This window comes from Sciurus vulgaris, assembly GCF_902686455.1.
Source record: "Sciurus vulgaris genome assembly, chromosome: 6".
Taxonomy (NCBI): domain Eukaryota; kingdom Metazoa; phylum Chordata; class Mammalia; order Rodentia; family Sciuridae; genus Sciurus; species Sciurus vulgaris.
The window spans coordinates 111,089,684-111,110,231 of record NC_136466.1 but is presented as its reverse complement, the minus strand read 5'-3'; the positions used below and the strand labels follow the sequence as shown (position 1 = coordinate 111,110,231).

The 20,548-nt window shown below is 34.2% G+C and overlaps 1 protein-coding gene across 1 annotated transcript; it reads right to left on the bottom strand.

Moving 5' to 3' along the window:
- Positions 1 to 417: 417 nt before the first annotated feature.
- UTP15 (UTP15 small subunit processome component) lies at positions 418 to 20,502 on the bottom strand. Its single transcript, XM_079145933.1, has 13 exons — positions 20,345 to 20,502; positions 17,432 to 17,600; positions 15,764 to 15,856; positions 15,500 to 15,684; positions 14,990 to 15,168; positions 14,181 to 14,306; positions 12,442 to 12,574; positions 11,539 to 11,623; positions 10,502 to 10,651; positions 3,471 to 3,572; positions 3,184 to 3,317; positions 2,955 to 3,013; positions 418 to 2,351 (listed from the first exon to the last, which is right to left on the bottom strand). The coding sequence occupies exons 2-13, from the start codon at positions 17,519 to 17,521 to the stop codon at positions 2,134 to 2,136; spliced, it is 1,554 nt and encodes a 517-aa protein (XP_079002059.1). The 5' UTR covers positions 17,522 to 17,600; positions 20,345 to 20,502; the 3' UTR covers positions 418 to 2,133.
- Between the last annotated feature and the right edge of the window lie 46 nt (positions 20,503 to 20,548).

Below are 20,548 nucleotides of genomic sequence, written 5' to 3'. Positions count from 1 at the left end.
CCTTCCCAAGTGCTTAACTCTTATAAACATAGTAAGTTAAACATCTAATGACCCTCTAAGTTTTCTGAAACATTTCAGTATTTTTGCAGAGTTAGTAACATTTAAAAATATCTTCCAACTAAAAATCACAAGTCTAAGAATCTGTGAGGAATTTTAAATTAAAAACTTAAGGCCATGTTACATATTAAAACATGCCAATTAAGTAAAAATACTTCAAGCAGCAAATATCTGTCCCCATGAATATAAAAACTGAATGTAAAAGTATTGATGACTATGGGAATTGTTTCCTAATCTTTTTAAAAATTAGAAATCACTACACATTTAAGAACTGCAACACTCAGTGAAGTTCTATTAAAGGGACTAAGTAGTTTAGGCCTCAGCAGGTAGGACAGTGCTAGAATGATGAGGAACTCAAGCTTGTGGACTTTAAAAGAGAATTTAATGACTTTTGTTAATTTGACATGAAATGAAAATAATTCCAACCTTGGATGGTTGTAATGAGAAACAAATGAAATAACATACAAGAAATTCTCAGATGTTACACAACTGATGGCAGCTACAAGTTTTAGTTAAAATTTCAGCTTCAAATTTTTACTAATATGTAAATTATCATGCTTACAAAGTTTTTTTAATTTAAAAAAAGCTTTAAAGAAAAAATTTCACTTAAATAAATTAACCCTTTTCAACCTGAAAACATAGCTTCTGATCTTGACAAATCTCATAATTACTCAGGGAAGCAAACTCCTAGTTTCTTACAAGCCACTGTGCTGATTGCTTATGCAATTCACAAAAGGGAAACTATACCTTATTTTTGTGCATATGCCCTTACTAGAACATGTAAGTAACCCAATTTTTTCCATTTTACGAAAACCTGACTTTATAGGATTGAAATTATGAGAGATTCCCATTACAAAATCTACCTCTAAGGATTCTTATAGCTCAAGACATTATTACTATACACATTACTAACTGAGGTGGGGTACAAAGTGGGAGAATGTAGAAGAGGTAGCAATTGTGAATTGTGTGCTAGGAGTTACTAGACATTTTCCATCAGGAACTGGTGTATACCAAAAAGCCAAAAAGAAAGTTTAAGAATCTCTTTATGAAAAAAATATAATTTACATTAAGCTTTCAAAAACATAACTATTTTTCAACGTAAGCTGCTTTGATTTGAGGTTCTGAACCATAAGGTGATTATGAAGAACAGAAAGAATAAAATTTTAGATCAGAGAAAACAGTTTTCAGAGGGATAGGTAGCTACAAGATACAAACATGTATATATTAGGCTGAAAGGCTATTTTATTACAAAAGAAGTGACAAATTTTATCTTTCTCCTGATGTAAGGTGAGACTTGGTAAAAAGGCTGAATATTAAATGAAAAGAGGAAAATATGGTCCAATGAGGTCTGCTGTAGACCTTTTTCTAATAATAGTTGAGGCTAAATAAAAAGAAAAACCTAGGCTGGAGAGCACAATTTTTAGTCATCAAATCTGTCTTATCACTCCCTGAACTCTTGTTCAGAGTCAACAATTCAGAGCCAACCAGCAATTTGCCACACTTGGAAAAGACACAGTTCCCCGTTCAGCTCAGGCAGAACATGTGAACTAAAACAGTGATGATAACAAGGGAGGGACGGCAGACTAAACAGGGGCCCCAAAATCCCAAGCGTACTGATTAGAATGAAGTTTTGATGTTGTTACCATGTGTTTTTGTTGTTTCAAGGCTAGAAGAAAAAAGGAAGAAAAGAGAAAAAAAACAACACTGGTCCTTTGGCAGGATTCCCAGTTGGAACGTCTCCAGAGGATTCAAATTTGAACACTCATATGAATGCCTACCCAAATGCTGACACAGAACTTTGCTTATTAAAATGAGTATCAACTCATCCAAGGTAGACAATCACTGTGACCAAGATAACTGAGATCTTCTAGCTGAAGATGCTATAAAATAATTCAATTACATGAAAAATCATGTATTAAAACAGGTACTTATTTTCCAATCATAATTATTCCAGTCTCTTCCATAAAGTTGCTTCTGTGTAGTCTTTTTAATATATCCAGACATTTTCTTTCTAATAGTTTTTAGAGTCAAATCTATTCCAAGTTAGGAGTTCTTCTATATGTTATTAAGCCCACACTATGACTCTGTCATCTTCTTGTCTGGAAATTCAACAGATGTATGTTCCAACAAAGAAGAACTTTCTTGCCTTGTCATGGTAGCAAAAAGCATGTCCATCATCCCCAGGGTTTCTAGAAGCTCTCTTTGATAATCAATCTCCTTTTCTACAAGTCCTTGAAGTAATATAAACTTTTTATCAACTACAGGTGACTGACCAATTACAGGCAGATATATATCTAAAAAGAGAAGGAAACACATTAACTAGAAACACCTTTCTATATATATAATTAGTAAAAAGCAAGTGTTAGAAAAGTATTAAAATATTAAATGTAAAAACTGAAAAAAACTGCACTTACAATTTATGATTTATAGAAAACATAACAATTCATCTGAATAAGTATATTTCATAAAGAATAATTCCAGAAACTACAAGGTGGTAGGTCTTATCTTCATATTCCCATTTTAAAAAGTCATGGCCATTACAGATATTTATGGAAACATTTTTTTTTAATAACCCTAATCCCATTAATTCAAAGTCATGCCACTGTAAACATTTTATTCCATTTTTGAACTGCAATGACATATTATTGATATTTTGTTTTTTTCATGAAAATCCACTGGAGAACTGATAAAAAGCAAGATATGTCAAACTGCTTGATTTCCAAATTTTGATTATGTAATGATACCATCACTTTTTTGGGGATGTTGGGCAGTGCTGGGGATCAAACATAGGACCTTGAACATGTTAGGCAAGCATGCTACCACTGAGCTACACCCCCAGCCTCAACACCTCTACTTATGCAACCATGTTAGGATTTTCAAGTTTTGACAACACTTACCAATAATTATTTCAGCAGCATTGATCAAAACAGGGGCAAATCTTGGTTGAGACAAATTCCTACAAAACAAAACTTGTTTAATGAAAGTTGCAAACTTAAAAAAAAAATCCCTAAAACAGATTTAATTGTTCTATCAGTTCCTCAAAAAGATCAAACTAAAAATAAATGTATCTCATTGGGTAACACAGAAAGATTTAGATGAAACATATAAATGTTTTATAAAACATACCTTATCAAAAAATTAAGAACACGACTAATTTCCTTTTCATCCCGACCCGCAAGGGCATTTGCAAGGACTCCTCTTCGATTTAGCTCCTTTATGATGGAAACTGTAACCTCAGGTGTCTTTATTACACAACTAGGCTAGAAAAAACGTGAGGAGAAAAGATGGTATAAAAAGAAAAATACTATCTTGCAGTAAATCACCAAGTTTCTTTTATTTTCACAATTCCAAGTCATGGTAATGCACAAACCAATACTAAAATGATTTTTTTTTTTTTAATGACCCTCACTCACCTCAAGAACTCTGTCAAGTGCCTTAGAGATCCTAAAATTTTTCAGATCCCTGTCATACAATTCTAGGTGTTTCTTTGTAGGCCTGTTGATCAAAATGTCATCCTGTATGGAAAAGTAAATTTATGGAGGAGGAAAATCAGCACATACCAAGTTTCATTCAAAACATACTTTTTCACAATGAAATGGTATTATTTTAAATCAGAGTGCCCTTACTCTATTGTCAAAGATAATGTTCGTATGCCCACAATGATTTGTCACATTAATGTGTTCTTACTCTCTTATGATTTTCAATTTACAACTTCCTCAATCCTCTTTACATGGCAGGCAGAAAAATAAGAACCAGAGATATTAAGATCTAGTTCTAAAATTACTAGATACCAGTAATGGAATCCTGAATTAATCAAAATTTAGTGTATTTCGATCTTCTTAGATGCCAAATGGAGACATTATTGGCAGAGGTCATTTAGAATCAGATAGTGTGAAAAAGTTGTCAAAAATCATCTTGAGGCTGGGTGAGGCTTCCCCACCAGGAAGATAGTACCAGAGAGCCAGGAACAGTCTGGAGTTGCTGGGTGAGACTTTGGTGCTAGGGAGGTAGAACCAGAGACTCAGGCCCAGATCAGCTGGGTCCCAGCCCACAGTCTAGCGCCCTTGTGGTTGACCATCTGTCAACATGTGGAGGCGACTCTACCCACTAGCAGAGAATATACCCCACCTGGAAGCCACCATCCCTATAGGGGCAGCATCCTTTGTGGATCACTGCGTTATCAAGTTCCTCCAAGACTTCAGGGTACTGAAGACTAGGAGGTGAGTTATTGGAAACCTGCAGGGACACTATAAGTCAATGGGGGGAAACTGCAATACCTCAGATTTGTACTCCTAGAGGGGAAGATACCTGAGCAATATGAGAAAATAAGGGAAGAAAGTGTCCCAAACAAACCTAGTTGCTACATCAATAAAAACCAATGACAGCATGGCAGAAGAAATGTCTGAAAGGGAGTTCAAAATGTACATAGTTAAAATGATCAGAGAAGCAAATGATAAGAGAGCAAATGCAGGCTTTGAATGATTGCACCAATCAACAGTTAAAAGAGCAAATGTGGGAAGCAAAGGATCATTTCAATAGAGAGATTCTGAAAAAAAAAACCAAATAAATTCTTGAAATGAAGGAAACAATAAACCAAATTAAAAACTCCATAGAAGGCATAACCAATAGGATAGAACACCTGGAAGACAGAACCTCAGACATTGAAGACAAAATGTTTAATCTTGAAAACAAAGTTGACCAAACAGAGAAGATGGTAAGAAATTGTGAACAGAATTCCCAAGAACTTTGGGATATCATGAAAAGACCAAATTTAAGAATTACTGGGATTGAGGAAGGCACAGAGAAACAAACCAAAGGAATGAACAATCTATTCAATGAAATAATATCAGAACATTCACCAAATCTGAAGAATGAAATGGAAAATCAAATATAAGAGGCTTATAGGACACCAAATGTACAAAATTATACAACAGACCCACAACAAGGCACATTATAATGAAAATACCTAACATACAAAATAAAGACAGAATTTTAAAGGCTGCAAGAGAAAAAATTAAATTACATTCAGGGGGAAGCCAATACAGGTATCAACAGATTTCTTAGCCCAGAACCTAAAAGCTAGAAGGGCCTGGAACAGCATTTTTCAAGCTCTGAAAGAAAATTAATGCCAAACAAGAATCTTTTTTTTTTTTGCGGTGCAGGGGATTGAACCCAGGGCCTTGTGCTTGCAAGGCAAACACTCTACCAACTGAGCTATATCTCCAGCCCCCAAGAATCGTATACCCAGCAAAACTTACCTTCACATTTGACGACAAAATAAAATCCTTCCGTGATAAACAAAAGCTAAAAGTATTTACAAATAGAAAGCCAGTACTACAGAACATTCTCAGCAAAATATTCCATGAGGAAGAAATGAAAAACAATGATGTAAGTCAGCAAAGGGAGGAACTACCCTAAAGGAATAGCCAAATAAAGGAGAAACCAACTCATGTTAAAAGCCAAAAATAAGCCAAAATGACCGGAATACAAATCATATCTCAATAATAACCCTGAATGTTAATGACCTGAACTCATCAATCAAAAGACACAGACCGGCAGATTGGATTAAAAAGAAAGACCCAACAATAAGCTGCCTTCAAGAGACTCATCTCATAGAAAAAGATATCCACAGACTAAAGGTGAAAGGATGGGAAAAAACATACTATGCACATGAACTCAGTAAAAAAGCAGGGGTATCCATCCTCATATCAGATAATCTGGACTTCAAGCCAAAATTAGTCAGAAGGGATAAAGAAGGATATTTCATACTGCTTAAGGGAAGCACAAATCAGCAAGACATAACAATCATAAATATTTATGCCTCAACAGTGACTCATCCATGTACGTCAAACAAATCATTCTCAATTCCAGGAACCAAATAGACCACAACACAATAATACTAGGTGACTTTAACACACCTCTCTCACCACTGGACAGATCTTCCAAAAAAAATTGAATGAAGAAACCATAGATCTCAATAACACAATCGATAATTTAGACTTAACAGACATATATAGAATATTCCATCCATCAGTGAGCAAATACACTTTCTTCTCAGCAGCACATGGATTCTTCTCTAAAACAGACCATATATTATGCCACAAAGCTACTCTCAGCAAATACAAAAAGAGATACTATCTTGTATTCTATCAGATCATAATGGAATGAAATTAGAAATCAATGACAAAATAAAAAAAAGAAACTACTCCAACAACTGGAGATTAAATAATATGCTATTAAATGATGCATGGATAACAGAAGACATCAGGGGGGAAATAAAAAATTCTTTGAGATAAACAAGAACAAAGATGCAACATATCAAAATCCCTGGGACACTATGAAAGCAGTACGAGGAGAAAAATTCATTTCATGGAACAAATTCAATAAAAGAAGAAAAAGTCAGCAAACAAACGACCTAACACTACAGCTCAAAACCCTAGAAAAAGAAGAACAAATCAACACCAAAAGAAGTAGAAAACTAGAAATGGTTAAAATCAAGCTGAAATCAATGATATTGAAACGAAAGAAACAATTGAAATAATTGACAAAATAAAATGTATGTTCTTTGGAAAAAAAAAAAATTGATAAACCCTTAGCCACACTAACAAAGAGAAGGAGAGAGAAAACTCAAATTACTAAAATTTGGGATAAAAAAGGCAATATCATGACAGACAGTACTGAAATACAAAACATAATTAGAAGCTATTTTGAAAATCTATACTCCAACAAAATAGAAAATCTCAAAGACATCAACAGGTTTCTAGAGACATGATCCATCCACACTGAATCAGAACATACACAGTTTAAACAGATCAATTTCAAGCATTGAAACAGAAGTCATCAAAAGTCTACCAACAAAGAAAAGTAAGGGACTAGATGGATTCTCAGCCGAGTTCTACAAAACCTTTAAAGAAGAGCTCATTCCAGTACTCCTCAAAGTATTTCATAAAATAGAAGAGGAGGGAACCCTCCCAAACTCATTCTATGAAGCTAATATCACCCTCACACCAAAACCAGACAGAGACATATCGAGGAAAGAAAATTTCAGACTAATATCCCTAATGAACATAGATGCAAAAATTCTTAACGTAATTTTAGCAAATCACATACAAAAACATATTAAAAAGATAGTGCACCATGATCGAGTGGGTTTTATCCCAGGGATACAAGGTTGGTTCAACATCCGGAAATCAATAAATATAATTCACCATATCAACAGACTTAAATTTAAGAATCACATGATTATTTCAATAGACGCAGAAAAGGCACTGGTAAAATATAGCACCCCTTCATGCTCAAAACACTAGAAAAAATAGGGATAGTGGGAACATTCCTCAACATTGTAAAAGCTATCGATGCTAAGCCCACAGCCAATATCATTCTAAATGGAAAAAAATTGAAAGCATTCCCCTTAAAAACGGGAACAAGGCAGGGATGCCCTCTTTCACCACTTCTATTCAACATCATCCTTGAAACTCTAGCCAGAATAATTAGACCGACCAAAGAAATTAAAGGGATACAAATAGGAAAAGAAGAACTCAAACTATCCCTATTTGCCGATGACATGATTCTATATTTAAGAGGAGTTGGAAAATTCCACCAGAAAACTTCTAGAACTCATAAATGAATTCAGTAAAGTAGCAGGATATAAAATCAATACTTATAAATCTAATGTACTTTTATTCATAAGTGATGAATCCTCTGAAAGAGAAATTAGGAAAACTACCCCATTCACAATAGACTCAAAAAAAAAAAAAAAAAAAAAAAACCCTTGGGAATCAATCTAACAAAAGAGGTGAAAGACCTCTACAATGAGAACTACAGAACACTAAAGAAAGAAATTAAAGAAAACCTTAGAAGATGGAAAGCTCTCCCATGTTCTTGGATAAGCAGAATTAATATTGTCCAAATGGCCATACTACCAAAAGTGCTATACAAATTCAATGCAATTCCAATTAAAATCCCAATGACGTACCTCATAGAAATAGAGCAAGCAATCGTGAAATTCATCTGGAAAAATAAGAGACCCAGAATAGCTAAAGCAATCCTTAGCAGGAAGAGTGAAACGGGGTATCACAATATCAGAACTTCAACTATACTACAGAGCATCAGTAACAAAAACGGCATGGTATTGGCACAAAAATAGATAGGTAGATCAAAGGTAAAGAACAGAAGACACAGAGACAAACCCAAATAAATACGGTTTTCTCCTACTAGACAAAGGTGCCAAAAACAAACAATGGAGAAAAGATAGCCTGTTCAACAAATGGTGCTGGGAAAACTGGAAATCCATATGCAGTAGAATGAAACTAAACCCTTCTCTCTCACCCTGCACAAAACTCAACTCAAAATGGATCAAGGACCTTGGAATCAGACCACAGACCCTGCACCTTATAGAAGAAAATGTAGGTCCAAATCTTTATCATGTTGGCTTAGGATCAGACTTCCTTAACATGACCCCCAAAGCACAAGAAATAAAAGCAGGAATCAATAATTGGGATAGATTCAAACCAAAAAGATTTTTCTCAGCAAAGGAAACTATCAGCAATGTGAAGAGAGAGCCTACAGAGTGGGAGAAAATCTTTGCCACACATACTTCAGATAGAGCACTAATCTCCAGAATCTACAAAGAACTCCAAAACTTTATACCAAGAATATAAACAATCCAGTCAACAAATGGGCTAAGGAAATGAGCAGATACTTCACAGAGGAAGATCTACAAGCTATCAACAGATATATGAAAAAAAATATTCAACATCTCCAGTAATAAGAGAAATGCAAATTAAAACTACCCTAAGATTTCATCTCACCCCAATTAGAAAGGCAATTATCAAGAATACAGGCAACAATAGGTGTTGGCAAGGATGTAGGGAAAAAGGGACACTCATACATTGCTGGTGGGGTTGTAAATTAGTGCAGCCACTCTGGAAAGCAGTGTGGAGATTCCTTAGAAAACTTGGAATGAAACCACCATTTGACCCAGCTATCCCACTCCTTGACCTATACCCAAAGGACTTAAAATCAGCATCCCACAGTGATGTAGCCACGTCAATGTTCATAGCTGCTCAATTCACAATGGCTAGATTGTGGAACCAACCTAAATGCCCTTCAATAGATGAATGGATAAAGAAACTGTGGTATATATACACAATGGAATATTACTCAGCCATAAATAACAATAAAATGATGGCATTTGCAGGCAAATGGATGAAGTTGGAGAATATCATGCTAAGTGAGATAAGCCAAGCCCAAAAAACCAAAGGATGAATGATCTCTCTAATAAGCAGATGATGATACATAATGGGGGGTGGGATGGAGGCAAGAATGGAGGAAGGATGGATTGTATAGAGGAAAAAGAGGGGTGGGAAGGAAAAAGTAGGTCCAAATCTTCATCATGTTGGCTTAGGAAAAATAATAGAATGAGACAAACATCAGTACCCTATGTACATGTATGATTACACAAATGGTATAACTCTACTTCATGCACAACCAGAGAAACAAGTTGTACCCCATTTGTTTACATTGAATCAAAATAAATAAATTATTTAAAAAATTAATGAGAAAATGGCAGAAAAAAATCCTACAGAAAGGGAATAAACACTTCAAAAATAGATTTTAATCTGAAAAAATAAATAACTACAGAACAAAAAAATTGAAAGAATGGCATTGTTTTATTTCACAACTCTTTTTATCTGACTTAATAAAGTCTGTTGAATTTTCATATCTGCATATGTATCCAAACTGTTGGAACATGTTCTTTTTGCTGAAATACATATTAAAAACTCCAGCTCCATACAGATGTGTAGTTGGAAAAACCAGGGTTATATAAGGTCTTTTAGGACCTGAGGATACTTTTTGATACAACACTAAAATTCAAAAAGTGGTATTTCTTTCAGAATTAGCTGGAATGTAGAGTCTTTTGAAATAAAAGAAATTTTGAGTATTGCTTTATTATCGTTCTATCAGTCTCTTTTCCGGTTTAAAACAGATTTTACACGTGAGTGAATCTGACTTTGCACTGAAGGAGTGCTATGAACCCCACAAAGTCCTCAGAACGTATTTTGAGAACCACCAACTTTACAAAGGTACTGTATCTAAATTAAGACTATAATTATTATGTATACATGATTTAAAATGCTTTATTCTGATAATGCATATGATTAAAAATTATGCTAAAAAATCATCTTGAGTATAAATGTGATAATGCACTGTATCATTATGTTATGACTCAGAATATTAAATAAAGTAGCTTTTGTTCTCCATTATTATGCAATAATTATTCAAGAATGTTCCAAATATAGCAATCTGGAGCCAATTCTGATATGGCAAAAAGCAAATTAAAGTTAAATACCATGTAAACTATATTTTCCAGTAATGAGCAGGGATGAAATTGGCTACTTCAAGAAATGTCGCCTTTTATACATTACAAGAAATACACAATTACCCGTTGTTTCATGTAATTTTTTCCTTTAATAAAGGTTCGATATGCAGGCCTTCTCCTCCTTGGAAGAGGATCTTTCTTTGTTTCAGACTTCCGATGTTTAACACTCAGTATTCCATTGGTCATTCCTACAACTATTGTCTCATCTTCATGCTAAGAACAATAAGAAAATAAGTTAGTCTATTTCAGTCTAATAATGGTACCTTTACTTTAAAATAACATTTATTTTAAAGTTTGATGCTTATCCACACTATCACCAACAATATTACTCAGACATAGAAACTACAACTAACAATGATCTATGCAAAATGTGAAAAGCAAAATCATTTTTTCTTCTAGGATACCATTACATTGATGGAACTTACTATACTTATAAAATATTACTGGCAAAGTCTATATAATAATATACAGTTTAATGGCATCTTGGGAAAGATTCAAAAAAATTTTTCTGCCTTCTTTTATTAGAAAAAGGATTACATGGTGGCCTGACTTTTCAGAGTTCTGCTCTCCAAATTATTTTTAAATTAGCTCTTCTTCTCTCAAATCAGATTTTTATATAATGTATTCAAATATATTCAAGTCCAAATGTGGCTCATTTTGAAACTTGATAATGCACATTCCAGAAAGAACAGTCCACAAAGAAAGGGAACTATTAATTTTGTTGCTCCTTTCTCACTTCATGGTGTGTGTGTGTGTGTGTGTGTGTGTGTGTGTGTATACACATAAAGAACAAGAAATGCCTTTCTAAAGTACTGTAATACCCTTGAGTGAAATGTGTTGAAGAGAGATTTATCAACTTTCTAGGTTCAATCCTTAGTGTTAATAATGCCCACAGCACTGTACTTACTACAGCAGTCACTGGAACCTAAATCTGAATTGATGCTTCTAAGTTATTAGGACAAATCATATTCTAGCAATTGTCTTAACTCAAAGAGCTAATGTAGTTTATTCTAGTCCAAAGAAACCCTAAATTTCCATCTTAGTTTCATTTAACAGACAAGGTTGGTGACAGCTTTAAAAAAAAAGCTAAAAGTACTTACTGCAAGTGCAAGACTTAAAATTGAAGCTGCATAATCAAAACTGTGGACTACTTTGTAGGAAGTCGTACTATATACTTTTACCTTCCTAATAAAAAAGAAAGAGTTGTCAAAAATCATCTTGAGTATAAAATGCATTTTCTATTTTTTGAAAACTCCATCTATGAATATTCAAGTTTATCTAATGGTTTAGAAAAACAATTCGTCACTGAATCTCTTAAAAAATGAACTATATTTCAGGACTGGTCATATATGAATAAAGAGGTTGACTAGTCACTTAAAAAAGAAACTAAAGGGTAGACCATGAACTACTGTCATCTAAAGATAAAACCTGGGAGTAAAAAAAAAAAAAAAGGAATCAATGAATGTACACTGCAAATCAAAAGAACAGAACAATTTCTCAACCTCTGCATTATAGATCTTTGGGTCAGAGAATCCTGTTTGGGGGCTGCTGTGTGCAGCACAGCTTTAGAACGTTAACAAATGGAATCCTAAATATCTATTTAAAATAGTAATATTTGGAGCATATCAATGTACAGAAATATTCACATGAAGTTTTAGATTTTAAAGAATATCTAGAATAACATACATACTCAGAGTAAAAACTTCAAAATATGTAAATGTACAATGATTGTAAAAGAAACCATAGAATATTTTAAAAGATTAATGTTCAAATGGTCCAATAATATTGCTAAAGTATACAAGTTAAAGCAAAAAATTATTTCATAAATTAAGTGGCTATCTGTAAATAAAAGGTCAAAGCTATTTTAAACTCAACAGATATTTTTGCCCAATGAAATTATCAGAATATTTATTTATCACAGAGATTGCTAAAATTCTTCATTTTCTCAAGCAATAAATACTTGTACATTAATAATTATGAACAAAGAAAATTAAAATGCCAACCTATCCAGTGAGCCTGAGAGTAATCTCTGTCCAGAGCTGCTTAGACATAAACACGTGACAGTTTTGTGATGATTTTTCAAAGACACAAGCAACTGCCCTTTTAACATGTCCCAAACTTTAACATAACGACCTCCTATTAAAAAAAAAAAAAAAGTCATGAGTTTGATATTCTATCAATATTTTCAACATTTTAAAGAGCTGAAAAGCATTCTTTAGTACACATTCCTTAGAGTAAAGGTGGAGTGAGAGGTTCCAGAGTCAAACTGCCTGGTTTAAATCCTTGCTTTGCCGCTCACCAAGTATGTGACTGATAACACTTCCCATGTTACAGAACTGTCCAGATGATTAAACACTTTTTAAATTCAGTATCTTTTTTCAACAAAATATCAAGCAAAAATCTAGTAGAGGAAATAGAAATAGGGCTGGGGAAGTGAAGCATTTGTATTCTCTGACTGGGGAAACAGGGCTGAAATTCAATTCACAATCCCTACCTTCCTACTTACATGTGGCAGTTTATGAAAGGGATCATAGTTTGAAACAAATGATCTAGTTCAATCTGTCATTTTCCAGATCTAGAGATATTACAGGACTGTCTAAGGTCACACAACTAGCTAGTGACACTTGCACAGTACAGATTAGCATACAGGTTTCCATTCTCATGTTCAAATTGGTCTTATTTCCATTTCTCAAAATATCAAGAAAAGTAAATAATCTGACAATGTGTCAACTTATTTTTAAATAAAGCAGGTACTACGAAGAGATAAAACAGGACAAGCCAAAAAGAAAGGCTGTACACACCACCACCTATATAATATGAAGTATACATACTACCTGTACATTCTTCTAATGTCAAAACATTTTTATTTACTTATTTGGTACCAGGGATTGAACTCAGGGGCACTTTAACACTGAGCCGCATCCCCAGTCCCTTTATATTTTATTTAGAGAAAGGGTCTCCCTAAATTGCTTAGGTCCTTACTCAGTTGCTGAGGCTGGCTTCTGAATTCCCAATTCTCCTGGCTCAGCCTCCAGAACTGCTGGGATTACAGGTGTATGCCACTGCACCCAGCCCAACACGTTCTTACTTTATTAACAAATGAAAAAAGTCAAATTACTTCTTCCATTATCATTATAAAAATGCACTAATTAAAAAAAATCCTCTGCTCCAATTTAAATAAAATGTATCAAGTCCTTTTCTGATGCACCTGAGCTCCTCCTCCAACACTATCAACTATTAGCTAAGAACATTTTATCAACAGAGATACATAAAGAGAAACAAACCTGATTCTAGATCTAAAAGAACCTATTTCCAAAAGCTGCTATAAATCTCTCATGCAGGAATAACAAAAGGAGTACCCAGTAGATTTCTGGAGTCAAATGACACAGGGTGAAAAACATGATATAAGTTTTTAATTCTGGGATTTTGGAACTGCCACATATCAATTTGCCTTGGACAAATTAGTTGAAACTTTCATTTATCTCCTTGGTTGTAAAACAGTGAACAAAATAACATCTTATAGGACTTTTGTAAGGCATTAGAGATAATATGTAAACAACAGCACAGTGCCTGACTCAGGTTAGGTTTTCAATAAATAACTATTTACCTGTCCCATTATCTACTGTTTAAGTAAGAACTTAGATATGTAATTCAAGTACAAACTGAAATTATAAATAGCAACTGATAAAGAAAAATTTGATTCAAGAACAATATTGGTAAGAGTTATTTTTGAAAGAGATACCTGAAGACACCAGAAGACCTCCAGAGGGGAAAAGCAGGACACTCTCCACTGGCTGCCCATGCTCCACAGAGAGAACACTCTTATTTGTTCGTGCATCAAACATCTTCACAGTATGATCATAGGACCCTAAAATGTCAATTTTTGTATCATGTGTGTTTTACCATCTAAAAAATAAAAACTATACAGGTATGTGTATATCCAGACACAAATTTTAAAAGGAGAAAAACATTAGATGGAATTTTTTTTAAAAACATACATATATTCACAAAAACATAGTACTTCCAAATCCTCTGCTATTACTGATTGCTTCTGAAGAAGTACTATATACTTCTACACAGTATCTAACCTGCTCTGATCTTAAATTATTCCTATCTTCAGACTACTGTCACTGTGGAATCATCTGAGAATCTTTGTACAGAAACCCCTAAAAACTGAACTGCACATAAAAACACTGTAGTGTCTTGGCTGCTGGAAGCTCTATGAACACCAGGAAATTAAATCCATGACAGTTCTGACAGCCTATGTTTTCAAGACAGCCTGATATTTCTAAACACATTTGAAGGACAAAAAGAACGACCACCAAAAGGAAAAAATTAAATAAAAAACAACTGCATAATTAATAAAAACAAATTCCTTTTTAATGTTTTTTCCCCAATGCTGGAAATTGAACCCAGGGACTCACACATGCTAAGCAAGCAGTCTACCACTGAGCTATACCCCCAGTCCTATTTTTAAAAAATAAAAAAAAATTTAAACCCCTATATCCCCCCAAAAATCCCACAGTAATAAAATGCAAAGAATTTACTAACCTGTTACAAAGAGATCTGGGTTCAGTTTGCTAGCACATCCACACCGTACATAATCAGAATGTTCTTTGAATGTCAGAATTTCTTTCGAGTTTGGAATGTCCCATAATTTAACTGTATAATCATCAGCCCCAGAGACCACATGGTATTTGTCAGCTGTAAAATCTACTGTATGAACTGCTCTGAAAGAGCAAGAGTCAGTATATTACAAAGAAAAAAATTATATTTCTTATATTTTCAAGCATAAAACATTTCTTTTTCAGAGAATATTTAGAAAGAAATCATGAAAGGAAAAAGAAAACCTTTAAAACAGGTATTCACCCCTAAGCCATTTAAAAATGTAATACCACTACACTAGAAAGTTAATAAGAATATTAAACAGTCTTAAATTGCATTTTCTAGTATGTTATTAATTCTACTTAGCTGCTTAAGGAAAATGAGTGTTTTAAATACTGGAGCTATTGTTTTGCTTCAACAAAAGAAAACAAAAACATAAAAACCACTGTCTCTTACTTTGTATGGCCTTCAAACTGCCTGAGGGGAGCTCTCCCACTTATATCAAAAAGCTGAACTCCACCATCTTCACTGCCAGCCACAAGCAATCTACCATCTTGTCGAAAAGTAGCACAGTATGCTGTGTCTTTAAAACGGGAAAAGGTTTTTATAGGTTCTTGGGAGTATCGGCCATAAATGTGAATCTATAAGATAAAAAACAATATTTTACCAGGGGCTCAAGATTAGTAGTAAACTATAAAAAAAAATTATTATTGTACTTACTCTTGAGGAAGCTGTGACTGCATAGTTATATGGAGGTTGGGGAGAAAAATCTACTTTTGACACTGCACCAAATTCCTTAATCTGAACAGGGGTCTTCATGAAAAAGAATGCAGAGTATTAACAGAGTTACACCTGGAAAACCTATTTAAGCATTATTCTTACAGATCATTTGTTTGTTCTTAACAGTATTTATTAGGTTTATTAAGTTTTACAAATACAAAAGAAGCAAAAAAGGTCCATATCTCATTGCCCAGACTATTCTTGTTGCTGCTAAAGTAAATAAACATGGATAGAAAGCCACACCCCACTGTCTCTTCTGCAGTTATCTGCTGCAATTCCCAATGGCTTAAAAAAAAACAAAAAAAGGAAAAGAAAAGAAAAAGTAAGGTCTATACAAGCATACATTTAGCTTTTTTAAAAATTAACACAAACATGACCATACCATGCAATTATATGCCTTGCTTTTTGTCACCAAATTAATCCATCTTAGCAAACTTTTTTTAAAAAATATTTTTATTAGTTGTTGATGGACCTTTATTTTATTTACTTATTTATAGGTGGTGCTGAGAATCGAACCCAGTGTCTCATGCATGCTAGGCAAGCGCTCAACCCCAGATCCCCTTAGCAAACTTTTCATATAAGCAATAGGTGGATTATTCATTATAAGGATAGACCAAAATTTATTATAGCAGTCAACTATAAATAGACATAGGTTTTCCAGGAATTCTTATATATATAATACTTCAATAAGCATACTTATGTATATATACACAATGTACATGTGCATATGTATCTTAATACATATACATAAGCATTTATGTACATATGTATTTATACATGTATATGTTAAGATATATATGCATATGTACATATGTGTATATATATGTGCATATGTATTTGTACGTATATATGTTAAGATATATATATGCAGGCTGGGGATATAGCTCAGTTAGTAGAGTGCCTGCCTCGTAAGCACAAGGCCCTGGGTTCAATCCCCAGCACTGCAAAAAAAAAAAAAAAAAATTATATATATATATATATATGCAATATATGTATATGTATACACACACATATAATTTAACAAACTCTGGGGAGTATATATATTGATTATGTTTCAAGTTATCAAAGTGACAGGTCAAAGGTAATCTGCATTTTAAAATCATAACAAATACTGTTAAACTGCCCTCCAAACAATGTGCACCAATTTTCTCCCTCAAGTAGCACTAATGATCATTCAATATATTTATTGTATATTCATATTTCTTTTTCCACAAACTTCCCAATTCCAAGTTTTTTCCAGTTTTCTATTTATTTTTTCTACTTTAAAAAAAAAACACTTGTAAGTTTCATTAGAAGATACAGAAGAACTAATTTCACAACACTTAGATTAAAAAAAGAAAGAAAATACTTCTCACATATAAGGTTTAAATTCTAAAATTTAATTCATTTGACACTGATTAGTCAGATATCCTCAGGTAGGTACTTGTATGGATTAATATAGACTTTTTATAAAATTCCAAGAAAAAAATAGGTATCAAATTATCCCAACTAGAAGCTGCTCATAGATTGTTTTTAATTAATGGTCTGTCAGCAAAGTATAACACATGCAGAAGAAATGGGTATAAATAAACATAATTCCCCTCCTCTCTCATTATCTCCCATACTTACCTTATAGTTGTTCCAATACAGAGTATCTTGGGTGATTTTTTCACCAAGTATTGGATATGTTTGAATAGCTACAGGCTTATAACCAGCCATGATTTAATATAATTGCACTGTTGTCCAAGGTCAATAATTTAGAGGTGATGTTAGAAATAATTATAATGACTCTGCTTAACTCTGAAAAAGAAAACATTTTAAAACACATATTATTCATAAACTTTTACATATGGCTATGATTTTTACTCTGCTTTCTTTCAGAAGGCTGTGTGAAAGTTTATATAATAACCAATAAACCACTTAATTGTAACCCAGAAGAGATGATCTAAAGGAAACAGGAAGAATATAGGTCAAGCTACCACACTGTACATCTCCTCAGCTGTACATAAGGGCTGTACACAAATGTTCTCACATCTACCTGACCAGTTTGCAATAGTTAGGAATAAATCTGGTTCAGTCTTTTGGTAGTCAAACCAGAAAAGAAGCACAATGGCTTCAGGTTTTGACCATAGGATATATGTATTATAACTATGAATGCAAAAATTTCCTGAAACTTAAGAAGACATTTAATCTTTAAGAATAAAGTTCCCAGACTTGACTTCCTGAAAGTCTAAAAATGTCAAGAAGGAAACTAAAACTAATGATTCTAGAGGAGAAGCTTAAGTTTTCAAGGCTTAAAATGAAATCAGAATATTCTGATATAGAAACTTAAAAGGTAATTTCAAGATTTAAACAAATGAAAAAAAACAGAAAAAGCAATTCTAAGTTAAAGTGACAAAATAAGATAAAAATGAATTAAAATCTTTAACTAACAAATTAAGCTAAAGCATCTTTCCAGAACTACTCAGTTGCAAAAAACCCCCTCAATTTTATCATATCAGACGAATGATTCCAGTGATGCTATTCTTCATTTGTTTTGAAAAGCCCAAAAACATGACATCAGTTACACCAGAACAAATAGATGTGACTGAAATATTTTAAAGGCTACTTGATGAAATTGAGCAATTCATGACTAAAGGAGGAACTTCACTGTTCATTCAAGCACCTATAATGTGCATGATACTGTTTCAGACACTGGGAATACAGAGGTGAATGTCCTTCACTTTGGCTGGTGATTGGCTTCAGCTAGGAATTTAGACTAAGTTTTGACTTGTTTCCTCCTCACTAACACTTTAAGAAACAAAAGCTACTGATTTTAATCTTCCAAATCTTTCTAAACTTGATTAAGTAAACTTAACCCCTAGCTCCACTACCCTAATTCAGGTCTTCTCATCTATGTAAATAATGCAAAATAAATAATGCAACACTGCTGTAAGGTCTCTTGACTTCCCCTCATCCCATCCATCTTTCAAATAATCACTAGCTGGTCTTTGTTACAAAACTCAATGTTACCCAGAAAATAAAGTACAAACTCCTTACCACAAGGCACGACATAAGGTTCTCTCTGATCTGGCCCTGGCTTAGCTTCCAGCCTCATCTCCTGTTATTACTAATAGTTTATTTTTCACTTAACACACCATGCTCATTATTGCCTCAACGTCTTTGTTACTTGTGCTCTCTGCCAGGAATTTCCTCTACCTACTGCTATTTAACGTTTAACGCTCAACTCAAGAATCAGATCATTCTCCACGAAACCTCTTCTGCCCTCCAAGGAGAGGTCCTGTTTTCTAGGATCCTATTTGGCTCTGAATATTTCTGTCTATGCACATAATTCTGTTGCACTGGAATGCTCTCCTTTCCCTGTTAAGTTGAATTGAAATTTTGTTTCTTGAAGATTTTTTCTAAAGTGCTGAAATAATATTTTTGGGAGAAAAGAAAGAAAGCACTGTGTAAATTTCTATGGGGAAACACAAAATTAAAATTATAGTGCTGTCTTAAAATATGAACACTGCTACAGTTCACAAACTTTCTGTAAAGGGCCAAATGGTAAATATTTTAGGCTTAAAGGGGCCAACAAGGAAAATTAAAGGACAGATATTATGTAGTTACTTGTATAGCAAGTAAGGAATAAACTTCCCAAAGTTTTACTAACAATCCTCCCAAAGTAATCATCACTTTTTTTTTTTTTTTTGGTTTATGAATGAGAACAATGGAATTTAGAAGGGGGAGGGATAACATTTTGTTTAATTCCAGTTCAAAGTAAGTGCTTCCAACATTAAGGACTGCATATGCTCATCTATAAAAAGTATGCTTGATTCTGAATACACAGATCTGCCCCGACTCCCTTCTTTACCTCTCACTACAATATAAGAGGAGTACCACCTAATTATCCCTTTCAATAAATAGTTTAAAGCTTTAGAGAAAAGAAGTGAAGTGCTGTAGCAGTGGTTTGCCAGATTACAAAGTGAGGAATAGTAGTGGAGAGCGGGGGTGAGCGGGTGGGGAGACAGCGCAAAAAGCATGAGGCAAGAAATTGTGTGAAAATGAAGAGGACAATGTTCCGGACGAGGTCAGGATTTACATGCGTGACAAGTACTACTGAAATACAATGCAGACGTATCAAATAAAATGCTATGAGTAACGGAATGAGAGGTCCGAAGAAGAGTTTTAATTCTACATGGAAAGAGTGTGTCATTTCACCTGGCCATTAAGGTATAACATTACATCTTCGCCACTTATGACAGGCACAAAAGCAGCGGTGTAGAAGAGGAAATACCGGGTCATTCGAAACGAGGAAACTTTCTAAGAAAAGAAAGATGGAATTCTGCCTATTGCCTTGAAGGGGTGAGGATTATTCCGGGAGCTGATAATGATAGCCAAGGGAGAGGGTGACTGTAGCGCGCCAAAACCTGGGTAGAAATTCAAATGCAGGGATCTTGAAAAGCCGGTTAAGAAGTTTAGCCATCTCCAGAGCATGCCAGAAACCACAGAGAGGCCTGATGAGAGTTTGGGCTACCCTCCAGGGAAGCCGCCTTCACCTACCTCCACTGGGCCCCGAGGATCCGCCGAGGTACTCCGGTTCCAAGGACAAGTTCGACTTCGCCAGCGCTCTGCACCGGACTTTTCTGAATCACCTGCGCAAAATCACGCGGATCCTCACGGCTCAGTCTGCACACACCAAAAAGAGAGCGTCGCGCGAAGATGACGTATCGGCGCATGCCCAGGAGACTCACGCAGGCTGGATGA

What these genes read in the sequence shown, in the direction of transcription:
- UTP15 (XM_079145933.1), bottom strand. Translation starts at nt 17,521, where the DNA reads ATGGCTGGTTATAAGCCTGTAGCTATTCAAACATATCCAATACTTGGT. An exon ending in CTCTCAGGCTCACTGGATAG is followed by an intron (nt 11,624 to 12,441) that starts GTTGGCATTTTA and finishes CTTTTTTATTAG; the next exon opens with GAAGGTAAAAGTATATAGTA. An exon ending in TTTTAAGTCTTGCACTTGCA is followed by an intron (nt 10,652 to 11,538) that starts GTAAGTACTTTT and finishes TATTGTTCTTAG; the next exon opens with CATGAAGATGAGACAATAGT.